This window comes from Tachypleus tridentatus, chromosome 9, assembly GCF_004210375.1.
Source record: "Tachypleus tridentatus isolate NWPU-2018 chromosome 9, ASM421037v1, whole genome shotgun sequence".
Taxonomy (NCBI): Eukaryota; Metazoa; Arthropoda; class Merostomata; order Xiphosura; family Limulidae; genus Tachypleus; species Tachypleus tridentatus.
Genome location: NC_134833.1, coordinates 48,753,772 through 48,780,885, shown reverse-complemented (window position 1 = coordinate 48,780,885; position 27,114 = coordinate 48,753,772). Strand labels below are relative to the sequence as shown.

Here is a 27,114-nt window from a genome sequence, read left to right as displayed (position 1 = left end):
GTTCTTATATCTCATGGGTAATGTAATTTGATGGCTAACATGAACTGCAAGTTCCCCTAGTGATTTACAGTTTTACTTTTGCAGAGGGTAGTTAGACACAGTTGAAAGAGCAATAAAAATGGCAATAAAACAATAAAATTTAATTATAAATAGATGCATACTGTTACAAACTTAGAACCACTTAGGATAAACAAATGTAATTTCTTGTTACAATGTGAAGTCATTCTGGAAAGAGAAAAAAGTTGTAAAAAAATTTTGAAATGCATTTAGGAGGTCTTAGGGATTACACAAAGGAGATTTGAGATTTTTTAGAGGAAGAAAATATTTTTAATTTTAACATAAAAATCATGTTATACATGGAGTATTCAAAACAAGTACTCAATATATTCATGGACAAATTTTTTTGTAGTAAAACAGTACAAAGGTTACCTGGTCAGTCATAAAGAATGAGCCCATATTGAGAGAACTAATAAACCTCTTTTACTAGAGTCTGATATTTTGATTGGATCTTTTGTAAGTTAGTTTACAAAACATTATATGTATTTTTTAAAGCTAATATGAACAGGCTATTTAAACAAAAATGCTGTCTAGTTTTAACTTTTTTCTCAAACAATAAATAATATATTAAAGATTTCAGTTTATGATATACATCTACATCATTGAGCATTCTTTATTTATCTTAAATCTTTAATTGTATTCCTTAAGCCAAAAATGAGTCTGTAATTTTTTTTTTTTTACTAGACATGTCCGGAGGCATCGGCAACGAGGAGAAACAGAAGGTATTCCTCGTTCACTCAGAACTTTACCAAAAAGAAGGGAAAATAGAATGTGGGCCTGTTCTAATTGTCCCCTGGTTTTCGACAACTCTAAAATTCTGAACCTCCATTCTGAGATTCATGATTCAACAGAAGCTCAGCAGGAAGAAAATGATAGTAATAGGACTAACAGTAAAGCAACCTCCAGAATAAAGGAGAATGAAATTAACAACTTAGTGGAAAATGTTACCAAATGTCCAAAGTGTAAAAAGGTGTAGTACTTGTAAAACTTTAGTTTCCATTTCAAGTGATTTTTCCAGTAAAATTGTTTAAATGTATAAAAAAAATTATTTTATATTTTTATCAAAATATGACATAAAATACTTTTAGAAAAATTACATGTTTTAGTGAAATCTGTCAAAAAATATCATCACAAAATTATTAGTACTATATTCATAATATTGCTATAATAGTCCAATACAACATTTTGAATGGGCATTGGGAATAATTGAGTCTTAAGTGTGTTTATGTATATTTAAATTCAGGTTTTTGTTATTTTTATTTTTTTAAGCATGCCTTACATTTTGTAATAACATTTGGCAACGAACAAATCTAATTAGCAATTATATTTTATTACTGTAGAGTTCACTGAGAAGTGCATTTCCACCTAAAATTGAGTAAAGTTATGTATAATTGTTACATGATATACTATAGATTTTGGACATATGAAGTTGTGTATTAACCTTATTGTATTTTTATTTATCTTTCTTATAGCCGTTTACTGACAAAAAAGCTTTATGTGAACATGTTGCTATTCATGGAAAAACGTACTCCAAAGTTATATCAGTGAAAGGCCTTATTAACCCTCAGAAACCCTATAAGTGTAACCTTTGTTACAAGTCTTTTGCAACTGATGAGAGACTAATGCGCCACTACTTGGTTCATGGAAGTGATGAATCAAAACCTCTCCAGTGCGATGTTTGCTTAAAGAGGTTTTTGAACAATTCTGCTTTGGCTTGTCACATTAAGGTCCATAAGTAAGCAAAATTTTTTTGTCTCACAGAATTATTTTAAAATGAACATTACTTTCATCAGAAAGGTGGTTCTAAAAGAATTCACAACACATCTCACATACCTAGTTCAACAGAAGGTTACATTAAAAAGAAATGAATATGTCTAGTGTACTAAAAGTTGGGTGTGGTAACAAATAGTAATTTCCATATCACTCACATGTGAAATTTTTATCTGCTTTAAACTACATGAACTTTCAATACAGGGACAGTCTATATGACTGACCACATAACTTCTTTGTACTCATTTAAAGTCTTTTTAGATTTAATACTTCTAATTTTCAATATAGTGTGTATATCTTCACAAAGTGTTGCACCCTTTCAGTTAATATCACAAGTCTTTCATATACAAAAAAATCATATTTTTAGTGAAGTATTTCCAATAAAATAAAGATTTCTACATGTATATATTGAATATTTGTTTTGAATACTCTCTATACAAAGTAATTTTTATGTTAAAATTAAAAATATTTTCTTATCTCAAAAATTTCAAATTTCCTTTGTGAAATCCCTAAGACCTTCTTAATACATTTCAAACGTTTTTTTCACTAAAATTTGATAGTTTATACATGTTATTTTCTCTATCCTAACTCAAAGCAAGAATGACTGAACTCGTAACCACCAAAAAATCATCAAAATAAATCTAAATCACACCTTGTTTCTTTCTATAATGACTTCATATTGTAATATAAAACCACAATAGCTCATCCTAAGTATCTCCAAATTTGTAACAGTATACATTTATTTATGATTCAGTTTAATTGTTTTATTGCCCTTAGACCTTGACTAACAACTGTCCTTTATAAATTACTCGGGGAGGGGGGGAAACATACAGCTCATGTTATTTTATTGAATTACATTACCCATGAGCTACTACAACTAGTACAAGCAGCTCACTTACATACCTTGTCAAACATTTTTATTTTTTTATTATTATTATTTATTTAACTTAATCTAGTGTTAACTATCCTAAAAATATCCTTATTTTTACATTTTAGCTGCTTTTATACTCATACATAAAGAATAAACAAAAAACAAGAAATAAAGTGCTTATCAAATTTTTTTTCTTGCTTTTGGTTGGCAAAAAGAATTTATCGTAAATGTTTTTATGCTACTTATCGTATTGCACTTAATTTTTATTTAATTAAGTGATGTACCAAACAATATAGAATAATAATAATATATAAAAAGTAAACAAATTCTCCTACCTCAACAACGTTCTTCCTAACTGTAACAAGAGTCATTACAAATTCATCCAAGCTACTCATTAACTTTACCATAGGAACAATGTTCATACTCTGAGTGAAACAGACATTTAACCATTCAGAACATAATGTTATACAACGTGCCATTCAATACATGAAAACCTTTAGTTTCTGTTGGTTATGGGTAATACATAATTAAACATAAGAGTAAACTATCAATGAATTATGAATGAGAGGATGTGACACGTGGGTGTGGCAGGAAGGGTCTCATTTTCTATTTGATAGCTCTGTAACCAAACAAAATTGAAGACTATAATAAATTTGTCTCTGCAGAGAGTAATTTATGTTTAATTTCATACTTTTTTTAAGGAGTGGTGGGTAAAATAGGAATGATAACATGCTAAGAGAAAATGTGTCACACTAGGGGAAATCAAGAATGTTTTAAAATATTGCTTTGTTGATTTAAGAACTTAAAACTTGTATACTTTAAAAATATGGATTATTAGCTAAGAATTTATGCTCTTCTAATTGGAATAACATAAACAAAAAGTAGTTTTATAAAATTTTAAATGTAAAACACTAAAACTTTCTGTCATGCTCAGTAAAAAGTACCAGGATGGATAGGGTTAAAATAGAGCATAATATCTCAAAAAGAATGTCTTTCATAAGGTTTGTTTTTGAAGTTCATAAACATATTTTCTTTCAATGTTATTTTTGATTTTATTAGGAATATAATTTTGCTGAGGAATATTATATAATCTTTTACTGACAATTTTGTGCCTGTTTTAGTGAAGACAGAAAAACTTATGAGTGCCCAATGTGTAAGCAAAACTTTGATCAAATGATTGGATTAAAAGAACATGTGCACAGTCACAGTGAAAATGGAGTCTTTACCTGTCCACATTGTCAAAAGGTAAGATAATATAAAGTAAAATTCTGAAAATAGTTGTGCAGATCTCTACTATGCACAGGATGAAAGAAGTTAGCATACTTTTTTAAAGTAAAATAATTGTAATTTGTTGTTCATGTAACATGTAATATTGACCATTTCACAATGGGTCATAACAATATATAATGTTACAATATCTGTTATTATAAATTGTACTGTTTTGATATTTGTATATTAAAATATATTTGTTTTATAAAAGAATATTGTGTGTATCAATATTGTTGGCAAATAACATAAATTTAATACACATTAACGTTTAATTAACTACTTAATTAAAATTATGTAGCATAATAAATCAGACTCATCATAAATTAATCATAGTATGTAATGTGTGTGTGCCCATATGTGCACGCACGCACACACACACAGTCTTTTTCTTCTTCTTTCTTTCTTTGTGGACCCCACTCTGTAGCAAGTGGTACCTCTCCAGATATACTTAAACTAGTCAAATCCACATTGTAAACCCTGAAAAGTTGACAGTTATGATTTCCATGGCCATTGAACACATACTGTTGAGATGGGGTGTTCCACCAGATTACTTGTAGATTTTCTTTACAATATATTTGCTTCATTAATATGCCCATTCCAAGCCATACTCATTCAAGAGTTTCATGGATAAAGCACTGACTCTAATGTTGACTTTCTCCAGGTTCTCCACTGCATTTTCTTCCCCTTCCTTCAAATAGAGTATGGGAGTCCTTACCATTTTCCAGTTTCAATCTGCTGGGGTAGTGTATCATAGAATGATCCCCTTGAATGTGATATTGATAAAACTTCAGTTGAGAGTAGGGCAGTGGTGTTCTACTGGTGTAGATGAACAGATGTCCTCTAGTCTGATACTTCATCTCTGTAAGACTATCTAAAGGCATATTGTAATTTTGGAGTGGGCATTCAAAATTGTAGTTTACCTTCATCTTATGTCCACATGGATAATGGTTCCCAGTGGCTGGGTTTTGAATTCAGAATTGCACCAATCAACGTAAATCCTCTCATCTGTGTTATTGGTGTGTCTGTGTCCTCACTCAATTATACTCTTGTTCCTCCATCTCTGTTGTAGGTCATGGTAGTGGAACTTGCAAATTAGTGTAATTCTTCCACTTATGCTATCCCTTGATTTACTTATACCAAGAATGTTATTGCACTGGGGGCAATTCCTGTCAGATTGGTTTTGAGTGAGATAGTTTACATTGCACAGACATCTTTACAACATTGATCATCTAGATATTGGGTTCTCAGATCAATCAAACAATATATGACATTGCTATCATGTGTCTCATTCATAGATTAGGGAGTTTGAGATTCCTCCTGGTCTGCTGAATTTAAGGTGAAGATAATATTGTGCTCTGGGTTTTGGTTTTAGTTGACTTTTTACTCTTCCTTTCCCTCCTATCAAATGGCTGGGATACTCTTCCTTTCCCTCACATAGTTTTGGTTTTAGTTGACTTGCCACTGGTAAGATACTCTTCCTTTCCCTCACATAGTGCCAGTTCCTAGGTTTGGATTATAGTTGACTTGCCACTGGTAAGATACTCTTCCTTTCCCTCACATAGTGCCAGTTCCTAGGTTTGGATTATAGTTGACTTGCCATTGGTAAGATTCTCATCATACCACTGCATGGTTGTCAGTTTTCAGTGGGTGGGTTTTTGGAGGAATTTGACTTGCAGTGTACAGTCCATCACACCCTAGCCTATCTACACCTAGAGATGTATTTTTTTATTATTCTTACCCCCATTGATGTATTCCTTCTGACTGAGATTTCAATAGTTATTTATGTGAGCAGAGGCAGTGTACCATGTTGAAAGTTATAATTTTCCTAAACTGAAAATGTATTTGTGATAGGTACTTACTTTCTCTCACATTTCCCACCCTTCTTCCTGACTGAAAACTGGTGCTTTCATCTTCTGCCAAAATTCAGAGTGCTTAGTCGAATCAAATAAAGTGAGTCGCATGAATCAGAAGGACATGTCATGCTTCTATTGTTGCATGTAAGACACAGTTGAACAATGTTGATCTTGAGGTATATGGGTGCTCAAGGCTTGTAGCGTGGTACTGAAGGAGAATAGTTATTTTCAGTGTGGGAACATTATAACTTTTACATTACTAAGCATGAATTTGCAAACTCTGACTAGTTCTCAGCTTTGAAAGAAGGTTGGACCTAAAACATTGTTTTATCACAATGTCGTATGATATTATTTTCATCCCTGATAATGTTATTTTTTTTATTATGCCCATTTTAAATCTGTAGAAATATTCTTCTATAAAATCAGGTGGAGTTAAGAGTATGATAAACCATGGCATATGTTGGCAAACTATTCAGGTGACATATGTATAATCTTTCGTGAACATACTGGTAAATCTTTTATGTTCAAATAACACCTCAACACAGAAGCTTTGTATGTCTTTAAAACAACCATAATTGTAAAATATAAATGTATCTTCTCAGAAAGTATAATTAGCTAAATATCATACTTTCATGCTTGAGGAAGTTAATGGTGTAATCATATTGAAAGCTAAAGTTATTGTTCACCAACAGACTTTACCATGTCTACCATGCTTCTATTGATTTACTGCTTCAAATGGAAAATAAACTCTTAAAACCAACATTTCGATATATTTTAAACAAGTTAAAATTGATTAAGCATGTAAAATAGGAATGTTTAATCAGTAATGAAGAAAAACAAAAGTCTTAAGATGAAAAAGAAAGTATATTTTTTTAATAGTGTTTTACCACAAAATATTTTTCATTTAAAAACCTAAAAGTTAAACCATTTAAAAAGTATGTAACAAGTTTCATCCAATTTGCTTAAATATTTTAGTTGTGAGAACAAAACCGAGGATGCTGATGATAATCCTCCAGCCTGAAAAGGGCTAAATCAATTAAAGGAACTAACTATAAATCTCAAAATAAAACTGGTTTAAATACAATATGAGTACTGAAATAGAATGTTAATGTTGAATACATTGTGTATGTTAGTAAAGAAATTTTGTGTGAAATGTTTATTAGATTGCATAATTATTCATGTGTGTTTAGTGCATTCCATTTGTATTGTAATGCTACAATGTGTCTATTATTATTTGGTTTCAGAGATGTGAAGAATATAATCAGATCAGGAAACATATTCGAGCTTTTCATTCAGATAAACGATACCCTTGTGAAAAATGTGATAAGGTTTTTCCTCGACCTGATAAGTTAAAATTGCACATGCTGAGGCACTCCAACCATCGAGAGTTTCTTTGTGCAGATTGTGGAAAACAATTCAAAAGAAAAGACAAGCTCAAAGAACACATGAAGAGGATGCATGGCCCTGACAGAGATGCCCGTACCAACAGTAGAGCTTTAAAAGAACGAACTACTAAAAAATTTGTTCCAAAAGTAAAAATATTTCTACTTTTATATCTTATGCATATGACATTTTATATATTTTACTAGAGATATTAAATAAATGTTGATCACAAAAGTGTAATGACCATGAATTAGGGAAACTGTCTTGAAAATATTTTCATTCATATGAAAATAAGTTCAAAACTGTTTTAATATGCATGCTCATTGTGTAACATATTAAGGTGATACAATGGTGTTTGTGTGTGTGTGTGTTTGTTTGTCTAAATAAATTTTAGTTGCATTTTAATGTGACATAGCCATATCTTCCATTAGTGTAGATTTTATACAATTCTTTTAGAAATCTAGCAAATGTCCATTGTTAAATTGAATTTTATAATAAATTTTAAAATAAGAAAGTTAACTGTTAATATAAGCATGTACAGAGATAGTAGATATGTCAGAATTATTTGTTGAGTATGTATTAAGATTTGTTCAGTAAATGAAACATTTGTAATTTTTACTAAAAATAAATTCTTGGTTTTAGCTCCAAAGATGCCAACCAGTATGATTCAGGCATACTGATTATAACATTAATGCTGAAAATAGGACAGTCCAACATACCTATAAAAAAACTACACTATTATCAAAGAAGAGATTGTTTGATTTTTCCCTGTTTATTCCCCTTAAAGTGAATTCCTGTTTGTGATGAGGGGCCCCAGAGAAGGTTCTATACTTTTATTTTATGTCCTTTAAGATCTGAACATCCACCCATGTGTTTTCCATGTGTAATGACCCATGAAGGGGAGAGAAGATCCTGGTGGTTGATTGGTGTCTGGAGCACTGCAACACACATCTTTGGCTATGAAAACCTGTAGATGGGTGACACCTGGGTCAGTCAGCTGGTCCTTTTGGGCTATGATTAACTGAATACCAGTGTTCAGACATGTCTGATGCTTGTGCCTAGGTATAGTGCTTACAAAGCCCTATTGTTGCTATATTGTCCTTGTTTGGCAACGTAGTGTGCCCCTTCATAGGACTTCATGTTGGGTGGGGTTAATGGGCATTTAACCGTTCTCGTTTTTTTTTTATGGATTCCTCGAATTCTCAAGAAAAAAAGTAAAAAAATCAACTCATTGGTAAATGATCACACCTTGAAGACTTTGACCATCAATCTTCAATTCATATTGCTCATGTATTTCATTGTTTTCTTTACAGAAGAGATTAGAGGGGCTTGCTGAATCTCCAAAGTCAGTCAGGAAGCTGTGTTCTGGGGACATCTTGGTGGAAACATTAACACTAAAATACACTGAACTCCTCCAGAACTCTAAAGCCATGGTGGATATACCCACTAAGGTTACTGTTCATACTACTTTGAATTCCTCACAAGGAGCTATTGTTGAAGGGGATTTGAAAAACATCCCTCAATTGGAGATATTTGCTTGTTTCTCCTGCCAAGGAGTTTTTGCAGTGCAATGTATCTCTATTTGTAAATATTGAGTTATGCTGCCAACTAATATTTTGATATTTAAATCTCCACATGAACCTGCTTCTGTCAAGGCAGGTTGCTTTCATTGTAATGTACGGCTATATATTCCTAACCATCTCTAGTGTTTTCAGTGTCATTGGTTCAGTCTTTTATCATGCCACTGTTCCGTGACATATTCATTGTGGTGGCAAAAACCATGTTGCCTCCAAGTGTCAACTGGACCCTCACTTCATTCACTATAATGGTTTACAACCTTCTTACTTTCATTCTTGTTCTAAGTGGACAGAGGAGAAAAGGTACAGACAGCACTAGAAAACTGTCAAGAACATTTTATAAGGCTCAAAAGTTATCATCCTTGTTGCTTCTTGGATGTACACTGCTGCACTATGCACCACTGGTACAGTAGGTGTGCAGACAGATCTTTCTGTACCTCTATCAGAGTCTTTTTCTCACCAGATGAAGAATCTCATCCTCCATGAATAAATGATTTGTCAAGTCAACTTTCTTGTTTCTGTCTCCACTGTTGCTTCCAGTGATAGCCCAGGTCCATCTCCTTAGGCCAGGCTTTTAGTGACTGTTCTGGTCCATTTTCTTTGAATCCAAGGTGCAGAACAGTTACTTGTTTATATCTGGAGTAATTGTAATCTACTTGAAGCGGCTAAGATCTGCCAACTTGACCAAGAACAGGATCCATGGAGATCAATAGACCTTCTTCTAGTGAAGAAATAATTGCATGGTCATAAACAGAAGGGATCTCCACTTAAGTGAAAATAGGCACTTAGATACAGTGAAATCATCAAGGTTTCCATTCTAATTTAGATGACATTAAAGTGTTGATTTATTTCTATCATTCTATGTGGCTTTCCTAACAGGAAACTTTCATGAAATCTGCTGATACTCTCAGATTTCACTGTTTACTTTATGTTGAAAGGACAGATTCTGTGATGGACTAGTTCATGATGGAGTGGCACTGCTGGTCAACCAACATGTTTTGCCCACCTTGTCTCTGCCACCCAGTACACCCTTGGAGGCTGTAGCCATCTGAATATCCTTGGGTTGTACCATCACTGTTTGTTTTCTTTACCTGTATTGTGAGAAGGCTTGTGATCAGTCAGACCTTGATGCTTTCCTTGAATAGTTTCCATCTCCTCTTTTATTATCTTGGGAGACTTTAATGGACACAATCCCCCTCTATGGTGGTGCTGATATTGATTGGAGAGGTTGTTCTTTGGAGTGTATACTCTCAGATTATGACCTGTCTTTCTTCAGTACTGGTTTTTTTACATATTCTCATGCATCTAGACAGTCTTTTACTGCTCACTCTGTTCTAATTCACTTTTTCTCATTATTTCTAGGAGGGTTAACTGTAACCCACATGGCAGTGATCATTTTCCTGTTGTTTTGAGTGAGAGTGGCTATGGTTAATGCCACCCAACTCAAATACCACAGTGGAAACTGAATCATACAGAATAGCCTTTTTCCACTTTTATCATGGATATCAATCCTACTGTCATTAGTTTACCATCTAATAATGACTGCACGGAAGCACTAACTGATTGCATCATTCAAGCAGATGTTCATACTGTTCCTAAAACCTCAACATGTTTTCGACGGTATCCTTATCCATGGTGGTATTCAGCCTGCCAGCAAGCATGGAAGGCTTAGAAATGGGCCTAGGATACCTTTTGCAGGTATTCCACTATTTCTAACCACATTACTTTCCTGCAAGCTTGTGCCCATGCTTGGCTGGTCAAATGTTAAAGTCAAAAGGAATCTTGTATTAAGTTTACAACTAACATTTCTTCTACCACCAGTTCCACAGTGATATGGAACAAGATTTGGAAGGTCAATGGGCAGTTTTGTCCCATCTCCTTTACATCTTGCTCTCTAATCGTCAGGAAGTTGATGTACAGAGCATTGCCAATACTCTCAATGAAAGTTTTGCTTATTTTCCAGCACTTCTCTCTCTTCCACTGCTCTCTTTGCCATCAAGCCATGGGCAGAACAATTGTTTCTTTGGCCTTGGCTGTGCTGGACCCCATTCATTATGTAAGGCTTTCTACACTTCTCCTGTCCAGAGTTTGTACACTGAGTCTCACAAACCTCTTCTTAACATCCACCATTTCCAACTTTCTTTGCAGTATGTTACATCAATCTTTACCACAGCATCCCACCTGGGGTTGTGTCTTCCTTCCACAGTAGGCTATGCTTCTTCAGATTGGGATGGTCTGCCATTCTTCCTTTTGGTCATTGTATTAAAACACAGCTTGCTGAATTAGGTCTGTCATTGTATGACATGCTTATCTCACTGGATCATCCCATCCTACCATGAGTTATTACCATCCCTGCCTGTGAACTATCTCTAGATCTTCAGAGGAACTCAGACAGTCCCAATTGGAGGCACCATCTCCTCTATACTTGAGACATTTTTAACTATTCTTCTATTTCCATTTTATACAGATGTTTCAAAATCAAGTGGCTCTATAAGCTTTGCCATGGTTTGTTGTGGCTTGATGGTTGCTCGAAGGATCTTCACAGTTCATGTGTTCACAACATTTTTATTGCATAGTACACAGATTTTACTATTTACACTGACTATCTTACCTCTCTACTGATCTCTGGAATTGCTTCATGTTAGTTCTAATGCCATTTTCATCATTATTCAATATGACTGGCTCATTTTTCTTCATCTTCCATTAATATCCAGTATTTCTGGATGTCTGGCCATGTTGGTATTTACGGGAACAAGATCATTAACACTACAGTTAAGTCTTTCTACTCTGATTCTGTCATGGCTATGCCTGTTCCACATGTGGATTATGACCCTGTATTCAAGGCTACCTTAGTGTCAGTCAGTTGGCAGTTGACTTGGAGTGAGAAATATCATAAGAAGCTTCTGTTGCTCATTGGCCATCTTTTTTCCAAAAGGAATTGGAAGGAGGAAGTTGTCCTGGTTAGGCTGCAGTTTGTTAATTTATCATTTTCTCTCATCTTTGTCTGATTCACTAATGTATGGCTTTTGTGTCACTCAAGTGACAGTAGACCTCATTCTACTGTTGTGTTTTCATTATGACCATGAGTGGTGGTAACATTTTAGACATCTTTCTTTTCCTGCAGGCTATCCCCTGGTGTTGGACAATGTCATTGGTGATGGTGACACTGTCTAGCTTAATTATGTTTTTAAGTTTTTTACATGCCATTGGCCTTTTTTATTCTGTTGTAGCCTTTTAACTAACTTTTGAACATTGTTTAGTTTTTAGAATTTTTCTTTGATATTATTACCAGTTGCTTTGCATCAAAAAATGACCAAACAACCAACCAACCATATGTATTTTTTTTCACTAAAAGATGTAAGAAATGTTTTTACCCAATTCCCCATTTAATCTCTATCTGTTTCTATCATCTCCTGTGTACTTCATCTGTTTTTAAACAATCCATCCACTAAAAACTGAGAATGTACACTGTGATTGGATAAACATTTGCCAAGAGCAGGTTTATATCCAATAGAAAGCATCATTAGTTGTTACTAGTGAATTGCCTTTACAGTGCATGAGTGATATGTTCCATCTTGATGGCTGATTGTATATGATGTTTGCTAACACACTGTGGCTGCTGGATGTGTAAATCATCGTCTATTAATAGGAATGACTAGATGATATGTAGACTATGTGTTGTAATCTATATTCAGTTGAAAAATAGCCAGGAATTACAGGACAAAATAAGAATAATTCAAAATGAGTTGAGAAGAAAACCCATGACAAAAGATAAAAAGGAGAAAAAAAGAGAAATTTGTTCCATGAGACAAACCATACTGTAGTTATTTTGCAGTATTATTCCTGTTTATTTCTTCATCTGTATTTTCTTCTGTGAAGTACTCTGCATTATTCAAGATGATCTTTGTATTATTTTCAAGTCAAAAGGATTTTAATATAATGTCTAGCATAAGGAACAATATAATATCCTATATAAACATCAGTACTTTTAGTAATATCCAAATGACCAAGAACTCTATAATATTCAGACAACAAAGTTCTGTCCTTTAGTTCTAAAAGAAGGTTTTTTTTTATGATCCTGTGAATGGTAAATTTGTTTTGGACATACAAAATTCATAAGTTTTATTCAAACCGACTTGTACAGGAAAAGGAAGTATATAAAAGCCAAGAAAGTTAAGATGAAATTGTCAAGGGAAATGGAAAGACATATAGGTAAAACCAAGAATGCAGCTGAACTGACTGTAAAGAAAGCCAGAATGGCACACCAAAGAGCTCAGCTAACAAAGATTGTGAATGAGAGAGCAGTGTAGAAAGCTACAAGATATCCTACACTCACAAAAATGGTTCAACTAGTTATAAAAGCTTCAAAATCCAAGAGAAAAGCAGTGAGACCAGTGGATTTAAATTATTATGTTTTATATTTTTAATCTATGAAAGTAATACTGTTTCTCTTTCTCACTTCTTTAATAGGTCTCACCCACTGACTATCATCGTTTTATTTATAAATGTCACACATGTTTGTTGGGTTTCAAACGACGAGGAATGTTGGTAAACCACTTGGCAAGACGTCATCCAGATATTAGACCAGAGTCCGTACCAGAACTAAACCTCCCAATTCTAAAGACAACTAGAGATTACTATTGTCAATATTGTGAAAAAATATACAAATCTAGCTCCAAGAGAAAAGCTCATATTTTGAAAAATCATCCTGGAGCTGAATTACCCATGAGTAATAGACAAAAGGTTAGTATGGTTAAATGTGTCATTGCCTATTTTCATAATATTTGGACTTTATATGAACAAATGTCTAATGTAGCCTAATTTGTACAGTGCACTGTTTTACCTTACTACTGTCACCTGCCAAGCATTTAGCAATTGTACCTTGTTTAATAAATATTCAAAGAAGTAAATTAGAAATGAGGTCAAGGAATTTATAATCTTTATTTAATGTTTTTAATTATTTATATCAAAAGTACTTCATTGTTTCTTGTCAGTTTGTTTATTACACTTGTATTCCTCTCCACTTGATGGTGTACTTCACCTACTAAAATATCAATCAGCATACAATGAGCTTCAAACACTGTGTGCATCATTTCATTCACCATGTATTACATTGTGTTTACTATATTTCATATTTATTTCACTTGTCAGTGAATTTAATTAATTATAGGCTTTGTTTTGCTCATCTCTGGGCTTGATGTTTGTTTGTTAATTTGTTTCAACCTGCTTTGAAATTCACTTAATGTATAATTTATTTCACTTATTGTATGGCTCATTTCACATACTGTGTGCTTTTGTTGTTCTTTTCTCTGTGATAATTTAAATTCACAATGCAGTACTTCATTGTCTGTAGTTCAATTCAATGTACATTAAACTTCATTCAGCATGTATTATACTGTATTCTTGAATTAAACTCATTTTATTCAATACATTTCACTAATTATATATTGAATATCAGGTATTGATGTATACGTATAATAATCATCACATTTACATCTAAATGCTAGTTTTAAACAATGTGATGGTCACCTAAGTTTTACATTTAGGTTGCCCAACATTAACCTGACTGTCTGTGCTATATTTTGGCTAAGTTGGTATAAATGATATGTAGAATTCATTTTATGTATATAAAATGAAAGTTTTCTTTTTGACAATAAGGAAGTAATAGTTATTTTAAATAACCATAAATAATTAAAATGCCACTCATAGTATATTCATAGTATTTAGTCCAAAAAATATTCATTATGGGAGTTAAGAGCCTCAATTTCTGAATTTTTATTTTTTAAAATTCTGATGTTCAATTTCTTGAGAGAAATTCATTCCATGAGTTGGTTTAAAAATGATTTTTAGGATTAATGAACCACACCAAGATGTTGAAGTTAAAATGCCACTCATAGTATATCCATAGTATTTAGTCTAAAAAATATTCATTATGGTAGTTAAGAGCCTCAATTTCTGAATTTTTATTTTTTAAAATTCTGATGTTCAATTTCTTGAGAGAAATTCATTCCATGAGTTGGTTTAAAAATGATTTTTAGGATTAATGAACCACACCAAGATGTTGAAGTTCGTATTTTAAAACCAGGTATAGGTTGTACATGTTTTGTGGGAGGAGATGGCATCATGTTAGAATGTTTGCTAACTAGAAAACTCTCCCATGAGCTCTGAATGTTAATATTTCAGAAATCTTAAAATTCATTAACATTTACCATGTAAATGCTATATATTGAACTCATACCCAGTTCGTAATTTTGCATCCTCTGATAACTCTGTGGGAAACTTTCAGGCTTATAACTCTAAAAATCAAAGTTCTATGCCCATAGTGGACACGGTACAAATAGCCTATTTTGTAATTTTGCATTTCAATAAACAACAAAATAATACCCTGCCACAGTTGGTACAGTGTAGTTGTGCTAACATTTTTTATATGCAGTCTTTGAAGCTCATGTTAGCCCAACTCTTAAAAATAATGTAGTTGGTCACACCACTTCACAAAATTTATTATAAATCCTCATGTTCCTGTGTTAATAGACTGTGTGCTAAGAAAAATTACATTTTGTATTCTTGGAATTAATATGCAGTTTGTGTATTCAAGCCCTTTGAACTTCCTAGTGCTTGTGAAGATCACAATGCATATACATCACAGATGGTACCTATTTACATGTAGCCACTGTGTATACATTAAACTAAATTAATTGCAAAAAATTCTTCCATGAGTTTTCACAATCCTAATATTTGTCAGTATATTTGTTCAAACTAATCTCTTGGAATGTTGTACTGTCAGTGCCCTAAAACCTTGTTATAGTATATTAAGGTATTGCTACTGTTTTAGGTATTGATTTCAAAATTTCCAGTAATTTATAATCGTGCTTAGGTTTTACAAATTTCATGTTGTTATGTCATTTTACATATACATCCATATTGTTATTCAACCTACCTTGCTTTTCTTTCAAATTGTAATGAATGCCTTTTTATTATTTTTTTTTAACAAACTTGTAGAATATGGCATCTCAGATGTTCAAAGATTGTCCAGATATTTGTTATAATGTATATATTTTATGTTCACAAATTTTCAACAATCACTGAGAACTAATTATTCAATTGTGAAAGTACTACTCATCTACAATAAGAAACATTGATTATTTAGACAGTAGTATGGAAAGGAAGGAGGATAGGAACTATACTAATAATTTTGGTTGGGCTTGGAATTTATGTCTAAACATCATACTGGGGGCTGGAATGCTAACTTCAAGGACAATTTTACTGTCTTTCCAATTAATGTTTTGTTGTTTTTTGTTGTTTTTTTATGAGCAACCACTTTCCCACATCTGGCTGCAAACAGTGAAAAGTGGTAAAGATGTTGGATGTTATGAGAGTGCCTACATCTGCTCCATTTTTTAATTATTCTTAAGTGTGTGAGGCTAGCAAATGAAATTTGGATGGCATTCGATATTTGTATTATGGCTGTGATCTTTTTTTATTATTATTATTTAGTTAGTTTTTTAATGCCCCCTAACATTATATTTAATTATATTTCATCTAAAGTTTAGATGTACTGTGTAAGTTTTGCAGTGTCCTTCCTTTTGGTGTATTTCTTTCTTGTTCTTAATATTTAGCTTTCTCAAATAATTATTATTTATATATGTGTATAATTTTTCAGGTATGTAGAAATATCAGTTGTTTTTTCAGGGAGGCATTCCTGAAATTCCTGGATTGCCAAATCCTACTTTTTCTCAAACAGTGGGCAGTATCACCACTCACCCCCATCACTGTAATTGGTGTCATAAACAATATGCCAGCAAAGCTAAGCTCCTACAACATCAAAGAAAAAAACACCTTGAGATGTTAGCTCTATCTTATGCTACTTCAAAAAACCAGGTTAGTAATAGTTTGTAGCAACATTAATGTACGTAAGGATATTTCAGATGTATGAGCTTGTGGTCTTCATATGAAAGTGTATACTAATTTGTTTCTTTTTTGAAACTGATAAATGACTGTTGTGTTAAGATCAGACTTTCATATATTCCAGTTAAGCCTTAGCAACCATTAGAAAATATCAGGATTCCTTTTACTCTACGAGTATGAGCTGGGTGGAAACCACCCATCTTGTAACTGAGAAAATATCCGTGAAAGTAATTGAACTATAATTTTTTATAATGCATGTATATGTTCGCAAAATTTTGAATGTAAGTAATAAATGTTACAAAACTTTCATATACAAAATATTAGGTTTTTAAATTAAGTATTAAGATTTTTGTTATTAAAGCTTTGCTCAGGAATTTTTTTTCTTTCTGAATATTGACTATCCAACTTGCAATGTGACTTTGATTTTAGGATCAAAATTACATACCTTTATCTGAAAATCATCAGTTGGTATTGGCATAATCTCTGAATCATTTTAGGTTCTCATCATTGTTTTTAAATAAAACTTTGTTAAATTTGTTGTTTTATTAATGCTAACTATGTATGGTGTTGTTTGACTTGACTGACTTCATAACCATCACAAAATGTGAGAAATAAAATGTTACTTTTTTTCGTTTTAGAATAACTGCACATTATAACAGGAAGCCATAAATATTTATTCTAAATTGCTTAAATTTTGTAACAGTGTATATCTATCTGTTGTTATTAATTTTTGTTTTATTGACCCATGATCCATGTCTGACTAAAAATAACCCAACACAAGCTGAAAATTACATGGTGCACAAGCTTCAAACATGTGTACTCTTTAAAGATTTTTTTCCTTTCATTATCATACCTAATAAGTTTCTGTTTTTTACATTTTAGTTACTTTTATTATAATAAATAGTGAAAACAAATAAAAAAATTGAAAAATTTAAAAACAAATTAAATATCAAATGTTTTTATTTTTACTAAAGCTTTTATATTTTTACAGTTATTTTCTTTACTTTAACTTTATACTTGATTCTTCAGGATATATGTAATTAACCAAAATATAATGCAAATATAGGTTGCAAATATGAAGTAAAATATATAGTATTGTTAGTATTGATCACAAAATTTCAAAGCACTTATGATTAAAGTTTACACTTTTCACCTTTACACACTTATCTTCTGTAGTTATTCTGTTGCTAACAGATGGCTTAGAAATATAGAAGAAACAAAAGGAATAGTACTGTCTGTTGTTTCAGTGCAGACATTGAAGTGTCAAAGTAAATCTTCTGAGACCTTCTTCTGATCTTTTAACACCTGTCACCTATATTTTTTCTACTGTTAGCAGCTGAGGTAGAAACCTGCTGAATATAAAGCATTAAATCACTATTTCTGATTAGGTGTTGCTGTACTTTTAGCATTCTCAATATCATTAAGCTTTTATGACACAATTCCTAAATATTTTTCTGCTTTGAAAACAGCGTGGTAACATTTATCAATTTGTTTATGGTATAATGGTTAATGAAAATCTCTCTCTTCCCCAGTGGCACAACAATATGTCTGCAGACTTGCAGTGCTAAAAACTGGGGTTTGATACATGTGATACCTGTGATGGGTAGCTTTGTTTTTAATATAAACACTGTAGATAGAAGTAAATGATATGAACAAAAAAAAACAATAATCTGTATTTCCAGGTATTCTTAAATGAAAAATGTATAAATTAAGAAGTATTAAAACTATCAGAAATGTCATCGGACTAGTGTGTATTATGTGATTCAATAAGGAATTTTATCACCTTTTTCCTGGCATTTTTTTTACCTAAAAATGTTGTAAAAAGAATTAACAGAAAATTTAATTCGTGTTGACAAATGAAATATTGAAGGATGGCCCCCACTTTCACAACATCCCTAAATGTGGTGGACATAGTATAGTTGAAGTACTGTTATATACTTTACTTCTTCTTGAAACACCATAAGGGACTGAATAATGAATGTAATGTTAAGAAATATAATTATGAATATAATTAATTAGTCATGTCTGCTAGCTTATGAAAGGCATTCACACTGTAATAAAATGGAAATATCTCAAAACCCTAATTTTCAACTGAATGTAATATTGGTTTTGTTATGTAAAATGTTGAATATTATGACGTAAAGCATAAGTAGGAGAATGAAGTATGATTTTAGTGTTTCAGTGGAAAACTAGATATTCTCAACACTATAATAATACAACTAAAGGGCATATACCCCTGTATTTGTTTAAAATGTTAAACTTAAAAATAAACAACCAAGAAGTTGCAATTGCTCATTAGGCTTAACTTCAGATATGATCCATTTCAGTACTAGTTGGCTCTGACAGTTAGTTTATTTAATTATCTCAAATAGCATATCTTTTGCTATTTTATGCTCCAAATATTAGTTACTTAATTATAAGTAACTGATAAATGACTGTTGTGTTAAGATCAGACTTTCATATATTCCAGTTAATATGGAATATTATGTATTCCATAATATTCTTTAACTTATTTTATTTCAAATAAGCATATGTTATTTATGTTAAGTAGATTTGCAATTGGTGAAGACTCTGATGCATATTGATCATGTGTTTGAGACAGGCCATTTGAAAATGAGAAGTTATAGCATCACAGTTGTCATCTCAAGAAGTTTCAAGACAGTATGAAGTGTGTGTAAATGTTTTAACAGAAAATATTGCTAGTAGGTCTAATTGTGTTTTTCATTTTAAGCATAGTGTACCAGAACTATCACCTGAGAGAGAATGTCCTCTTACGGGGCATATTGTGATAACGCAGAGCATTCCAAGCTCCATGGCAAGTAGTTTGACAGCAGATGGAGCCATTATAATTGATGCAACCAAACGCAAGCCACAGTTTGCAGATCGAGAGGTATTATTTATGTTTTGTTAACTCATTTTATTTCCATAAACACTTCCTTGTTTGTTTTCTTATATACTTAATTTTACATACAGTTCATGCTTTTTGAAGTAAAAAATGTTAAAACTAGATGTAACTGAAACTACAAACCCTTTAAATGCTGACAAATACAGAGATAAAAAATAAATTGATAAATGAAAAAAAATTATGTTCAAATATTACTTTTTAACTTATTATTTTATTGTAAATAGTTTTACGGTACCTGACACAAAACTTCAAACTTTAACAAAATCTTTATTTTTTATAGCCCTGGAAGTATTTAACATATGGTTTATATATGATATGTTGATTGTTTGTCATATGAGGACTGGCTAAGATCTCTGAAAATGTTCTCTTTAACTAAAGGAAATTTGATTGAGATGCTAAAGGTTATTAAGGAAATATATAGTATCAATGCATATTTGTTCATATTCAGTGGTGAAAATGGTAGGCAAGGGAGATACAAATAAATCATTTTGGGCAGAGTAGGCTTCATCTTCACCTCACAAATTTGCATTTCTAGCAGAGTGGTTAGTCTTTGGAATGGATTGTTTTCAGATATGACAGATGCAGTAATTTTAAATGAGTTTAAGGGAAAGATTCATAAATATTTAAATGATCAAACCTGGACTGTAATTTTTTTTATTCTTGAAGTGGATGAGACAAATTTGATGGACCAATAGACCTCCTGTTCTCCTAACATGTTATATAAAAGAAAATGGACTGGTTGAAAGAATGGTCCTCACACTCACCATATCTAAATTCCATTGTTTGTTTGTGAAATGAACTAGATTCTGAAAGATAATTATTTAATTTTATTTCAGATTGCTTGATTATATACTGAATTAGAGCTGAATATACTGAATTAGCAGTATTTGCTAGTTGATTATTTGGTGACCCAGTTAATCAGTTACTTTTAATTACCCAATTAGTGGTACTTACAGGCATAAAAAGTTGGTTTTGGGTAGTCCCAGTCTTCCCTGTAGTCAGTATTTAACCAACAAAAAGAAAAGAAATTGTTAACACCTTTACCCTAGTCAGCTGTTTCAATTCAGTGGCATTAGTTACTTTGCCATAAAAAAGATAGGGTGTGCAAGTTTGGTGGTACTATTTCATTTACTTGTTGAATAAATAAAATAATTTGAAACAGTAATAATCAAAATGTATCTCAGAACAGCTGGTATAGGTATTAACACTTCTACTGATGAAAACCTTAACCTGAAGATGACCTAGGAAGGTTGAAACATTGTTTTCTCCTTTTCAATAAAAGTGTTAATACCCACAACAGCCATTCTGAGATACATTTTTATTTCAAGTGGGTTTCTCGTCATCAAGAAGTAATAATCAAAACTCAACTTCATAACACACGATTTAATTATAATTTAGAGAACTTGACTGTTGTAATAATTGGAAACCCTAATGTCAATTAGTTGATTAACTTTATGACAATAGATTTAATTGTTGTTTATACTACTCAGTTGTTGGAGTATTTGGAAACATTAATTTGGATTACTTAAACCAGCCAGCTATATCCTAAATACAAATAGGTATTAGGTTTTCCAGAAAAAATATCGTTTTTGAACTGCGAAGTTTGGAAAAGTGTAAACCAGTCTTATGAAGCATTCTTTAATCAAAGCAAGCACCATTTCCTTCAACTGACTTTTGCCAACATGTAATGATGCTGTTTATGCCCCTGCTGTAGAAATCAGAGTTCCTTTAGTCAGTGAACTCCCTGAAAGCTTCTCCTGCATGGTTTTGAAAGTGTTTATTGTTCAAACAATTGTCAAAGTACTTGGAAAAATGAAAATCTCTAGGGGAAAAGTTTGGAGAATTAGGTGAATGAGGTGAAACCTCGATTCCCAATATGTTCAATTTTGAGTTTTGGGAGTGTCATCCTTAACACATTGTGGGGACAACCATTATAAAAAAGAATAGAGCCCTTTTGATTGACCAGAGCTGATTGTTTCTTGTACGACTTTTGATACTTTCAGCCAATTCTTGACAGTATTTGTCTACTATGATTGTTTCCCCTGGATTCAAAAAAGTTGTAATGAATGATGCTGGCCTCAGTCCACCATAAAGTCACCTTGACCTTTCTTTAATCAAACTTGGGCTCTGGGAAATGCTTTAAGGCTGGTTTGCAATTGAGTCATTGTGCAGATCATTTCTGATTGTCGTACAGAATCCACTTTTCATCACATGTTCCAGAAATGGATCATTTCGGTTCCATAATACCAGCATAGAGCAGGTCTCATAATGCTGATTTTGTTGATCTTCAGTCAACTCATGTGAAACCCACTTACACAATTTTTTGTCTTTCCAATCACATATAGGTGGTTGACAATGCTTGATATGCTCGTACCTAGCTTTTCTGCAAGTTCATGTACTGTCTCAACTGCTTCCCTTAATGTGTTTTCATCTAAGGATGACTTCCTTCTACAACCTTCGTGGTCTTTAAGACTTTCATTTACATGTCGAAACCATTGAAACCAACACTGAACTATACATTTAGTGACAGATCTATGGTTGAATGCCTGGTTGATGTTCTGTGTAGTTTGGGTAGCTTTTCATTCACGTTTGAAGTCATAGAGGAAAATCGGACGACAATCCATCTTGTCCATGCTGCCTTGGGGGTTGTGAGACTTACTCTGAGTAGAGTTGAAACAGCAAACAATTAAGACACCTTGTAAGCAACAAACATTGAAGTAAACCAACCAATCAACAATAAGCTACTCCATATTCAGCTTCTAAATGTCATCGTGAGAATTTGGACATTTATTTCTGGACAACCTAATACCTTTTTCTTTTAAATAATGTAAAATAAAAGATCACAACCTATAAGTAATATAGCACTGTATAACTAATATAAGTAAGGAATATTATTTTTGGTAGAGAATTTTTAGTTGTTAAAACTATTTCAATCACATTTGAAATTATTTGCTTAAAGAACCACAGCAAACTGCTTTGTAGAACTGTATTTTAAATTTCAACCACCCCACATATAAACATGCTTAATGCCTGTCTATTTTGTAATTGTCTTTAGACTGTAGCCCTCCACCAGTAGTAGAATGACACATTCTCCATGCAAAGTAATTTCCAGAAGCATTAACCTTTTGACAAAGACTGACTCCTTCCTCAGTGCTGCTTTATTTGGATGTATTTTTCTTAAGAAATAATATTTTTGCACTTAGTAATTTAGGCATTTGTTGTTGTTTGTAAGGTAGTTTATCATTCTTGGACTTTCTTGATTATGAGAAAGACAGATATCAAATGTTTAATATTTCAGTTAGAATTTTGATTTAAATTATCTTCAGTCTTATTTTAATTTTGAATCAAATTTGTAATTTAGAAACACTTGATCTTGTCTTAATCCAGCATATGAGTTTCATTAAGTATTCTTCAGTGTCATTATTAGGCCAGTGACCTAGGCCTGTACATCATCAGTATACCAGGCTTTTATTTCTCAGGAAACGTTTTTTGTGAATTGTCTATTATACTTTCATATTTCCTCATTTCTAATGTTTGATCATCCTAGCCTTCACAGCTGTTTGGGGGCAGGTTGTTTCTATATTCACTACTCAGCTTTACCTTATACACCTGTGCACGTTTACTGAAAACTACTGGGCTACTCAACTGCTTTCTCAAGTATTTTTCATTGCCTTTCCACTTCGCCTAATGAGAGTGTAATGGAATAATTCCTTGACCTTCTTATTGGAGTTTTACTTCCATCTGTTTTGTTATCCTGTCAAAATTGTCCCACTTGAACCAACTTTCTCTTTCCTTGATTAAACATTAACAGTTTTGTCACTTTAGGGTTAGTATTCTCCCATGATGTAGATGCTCTGAATCTAGATTCAAGATGCTTTCACCACATCTCGAATTTTCTTTTAGTTTTTTATTTCATTTTATTTGTCCACAATGACCAAAATTATAATTCACAGCCCTTCTATTCTCTTCATATGCTTTTTATTGAGTTAATTGGGCATTTACTTTGAATTTACATTCCTGAGGCTTATTTGTTTTTCATTACTTTTTAGATGTCTGACCTTTACTTGTCCCATCCATTGTGGTTTTTCACTGTTAAAACCCTTTCTTCCTCCTCCATCTTTAGTAGTTATCTCTTTTGGTATGACTGGTATGGCTTTCTTGTTCACCCTTAATCTCCACTCAATATCTCATTTACATTGGGGACTTTCTCATTTTGCTTGCAGGCCTGGTTCAGCTTACTTGTTCATCTTTGATACAAAGAACTTACACTTAGCAGAGTAATATAAAATGCCAAAACTAGTGTAACATGTCTGATGTTTACATTATGTTCATTTTTTTTTATGTATAAGCATTAGGTGTGTGATATCTGTGGATCACTAGTACAACCACATGTTAGCTAGAATTTTAAACAGTGCAGAGAAACTTAAACTATCATATGATGCACAGAGCAGGAAGGGGTTTAAAAATCTACATTGGTGTCAAATTTATAAACACAGTGAACAGTTAATAACAGCTATTAAGGGTTAATCACAATGATTTTAAGGTCCCTTTGTGTTCCTCCATCATTTGAATGGAAATAGCCAACACCAAAAGAAAATTCTTCGATTCCTCAACATTTTACCTCACAATTTTATAAAGAGGTAGACACCCTACAGAACACAAATCCAGTCTTAACAGTTGATGTGACTTAAAATAATGATTTGTTCTCGCATATCATCTAACATGCAATCACATAATAAAAAATGAAAAGGTAACATTTTTAAATGAGTATTTTCTTCACAATTATTACAAATTATTATTTTAAAGCTCAAAAGAAAAGATAACTTTTGAACATCCATGCCTGATAAAAGAAGTAAAGTAGAAGATGTTAAAACATTCATTATACATATACATAAGTCCACCACTTAAGGAGGCAACCCTCTATATCTGTTGATTGAAGTCTTATCAGATCTGATAAGAAAGAACTCCTTGTACTTCCTGTCCATGAAACCATAACATTTTCTTTCTATTTTAGTACTAAACGATTGATCAGGTTTAGGTACACTGTGCTTATTAATAAAATATGCTGCAAGTGAGTTTTTATCAGTCTCACCAGTCATTGTAGCATGGAGATTTTCCATGCCCCACATGGGTCTCAGTTTCTCCAATATAGTTTTGTTACAAGAGATACTATATAAACTACATATTTCTCTATATACTTCTTCAGAAGCCTCAGATCACATGCTATGCAGTTTTCCTTCTGACAATTATCTTGGGATTTAAATGCTGAGCATACTAAATAATACTTAAGCAAACATCCAAGGTGTATAAATGAACTCAGTTCCCTCAGATCATTTTTGATGACATTAGGGCAAATAAAAGATATTAGAAATGCAACAATTTCTTCATGACCCCTGATCTCTATCATGAATGGCAAAAATTTTGTTAACCAATCTTTCATGACAACATTCAGTTTTAAAATTTCCTATAAATCTACCCTTGTCTCCATTAAATCACCAATGTTGATACAGATACCTAAAAATTTTGTTAATTGGCTAAAAAATGATAGTCATCTTCATGACATGTAAATGTTATTAACCACCTTACTATCCAGTACAATCATAGAAGTGTCTAGAAATTGTAAGTGCTCACCAGGTAAAGCATACATGAAAGTAAATCTGATATTTTTATGAAATCAAGGTTTTCAAACCATCATTTCAAATCCTGGGCTTCCACTAGAAAAATAACTCTCTTAGCCACTGTGGCTAAACAAAGTAATTTTCTTTTAGCCACAGTGACAGTTGTTTAGCCACAAGTTTAGGTTGCCAAAAACTGTGTGGTGCATGACTTTTCATATGCATCATTTCCATCCAGTAAAAAAAATAGTTGTAATTATGTGAAAATCTACAAGACATTGAAGAAAGGAGAGAAGTACTGGATGAGTTTCTTCAGATCATCCTCATCAGATACTGCTCTGCTGTGATATGGGCTAAATATTGAAAAAATGACATGATGTTTGGGAATGCTACTTGTATTCTTGTGACCACCTCTTCAACAAATGACTCAGCAGCTGATCTGTACTTTTCACGTTGTTTATCAATATCTTTGATGTCATGGCCTCTGTAAGAAGTGTAACCACTGGCATCAGGAGCTTGTGGGAGTTCCTTCAGTGCAGTCTGAGTGTAAGGACCAGGGATGTGTACCAGCAAGTGAATTGACAGAATTGACCCATCAATAATTGCTTTAGCCTGATAATAAGATAAATCAGTTATCTGTAGAGATCTTCACAAAAATCCAAGAATGCGAACAACATCAGCCAAAAAATGTGACATCATGACAAAGCTGTAACATGACATTTGCTAGACTAGACCATGTAGCAAGGCTCGGCCTGGAGTACCACATTCCATTGCTATGACCTGCAGGCAGCTTATCACAAATGCAATACAGTTGACTAGTGCTTGGATAGAATCATTAAAAGAGAGCCATCGTGTGAAGAACACTTGCTTGATTTTGTTGCTTTTCTTTCCATGCAATGCTTTGCTCTCTTCCAGAACCCGACACAACTTGGGAGAATATTTCAGGCTTTTTACAAATTGGTTCAAAACTGAAATGTACTTCACAAAGTATGGCACCTGGTTTGCTGCCTTTTCAGCTGCCAACTGTAATCTGTGTGCCAAACAATGACTTGTTATTATCCAGGGGCATTCCTTCTTAAATTTTGTAGCAACACCTGTTTTTATTCCCACCATGACATTTGCACCATCAGTTGCAAGTCCAACAAAGTCAACATCAAACAATCCTCGATCTGCCATGACTGAGCGCATTGTGTGGTAGATAGATTTAGCCCCAGTGTTGGTCAGCTCATGCACAGCAAGGAATCGACTTGTAACCTCACCTAATGATGAAAGATACCTGATATAAATTATCAGTATAGAGGTGTTTCCTGCATCAGTTGCTTCATCTGCTTCAAGAGCAAAAAATGGGAAAGGCGATGCCCAAAAGTCTGCCTGCATTTCATCCTGAACTACATGATTTAGGGCACTGTACATATCATCCAGAGACTGGCTGTGAGTGTATATGAAGCTCTCTGTTCCACTTTCTGACTGAGTCTGTGGTTTCTTTAGAGAGGTCACTCCCTGTTAAAAAATATATAAGCACTTGTGTTTTGAAATAAGACCACCAATTAAAGTACTAAACAAAGATATTTGGAAGAGTTGGCTAGCTACTTAATTTTTGATAGATATTTTCAAAATGTTTCACTTTTAGAAAATTATCAAACTGCCTTTTGTTTTAAGAAAATACTGTAGAAAACAGAAAGTATCTTATTAATACTAGAATTAAGAATATTCTTACATTGAATACTTGTAGTGAAAGGAGGGAATGAAACTTCACAGTTGGAATGGCTTCCTTTGCTTGTACAAGTAATGTGGCCATTTGTGCCTGAATGCCACCTTTACACCCCACATACACATTCACAGCAGCAATTGACATGCCCTTCTTCAAAACTTGTGATGCTACTGCACTGCGATGATCTTCTGACCTTGT

At 32.8% G+C, this 27,114-nt stretch overlaps 1 protein-coding gene across 1 annotated transcript in view; it reads left to right on the top strand.

The window, feature by feature from the left end:
* The window catches only part of LOC143227370 (uncharacterized), a 119,728-nt gene that overhangs the window by 85,541 nt on the left and 7,073 nt on the right, over positions 1–27,114 (top strand). Inside the window, exons 22-28 of the mRNA XM_076458824.1 lie at positions 742–1,027; positions 1,530–1,792; positions 3,820–3,943; positions 7,065–7,352; positions 13,251–13,523; positions 16,470–16,658; positions 19,417–19,575. Of these exons, the coding sequence (XP_076314939.1) occupies positions 742–1,027; positions 1,530–1,792; positions 3,820–3,943; positions 7,065–7,352; positions 13,251–13,523; positions 16,470–16,658; positions 19,417–19,575 (1,582 nt within the window). The remainder of the gene's footprint in view (positions 1–741; positions 1,028–1,529; positions 1,793–3,819; positions 3,944–7,064; positions 7,353–13,250; positions 13,524–16,469; positions 16,659–19,416; positions 19,576–27,114) is intronic.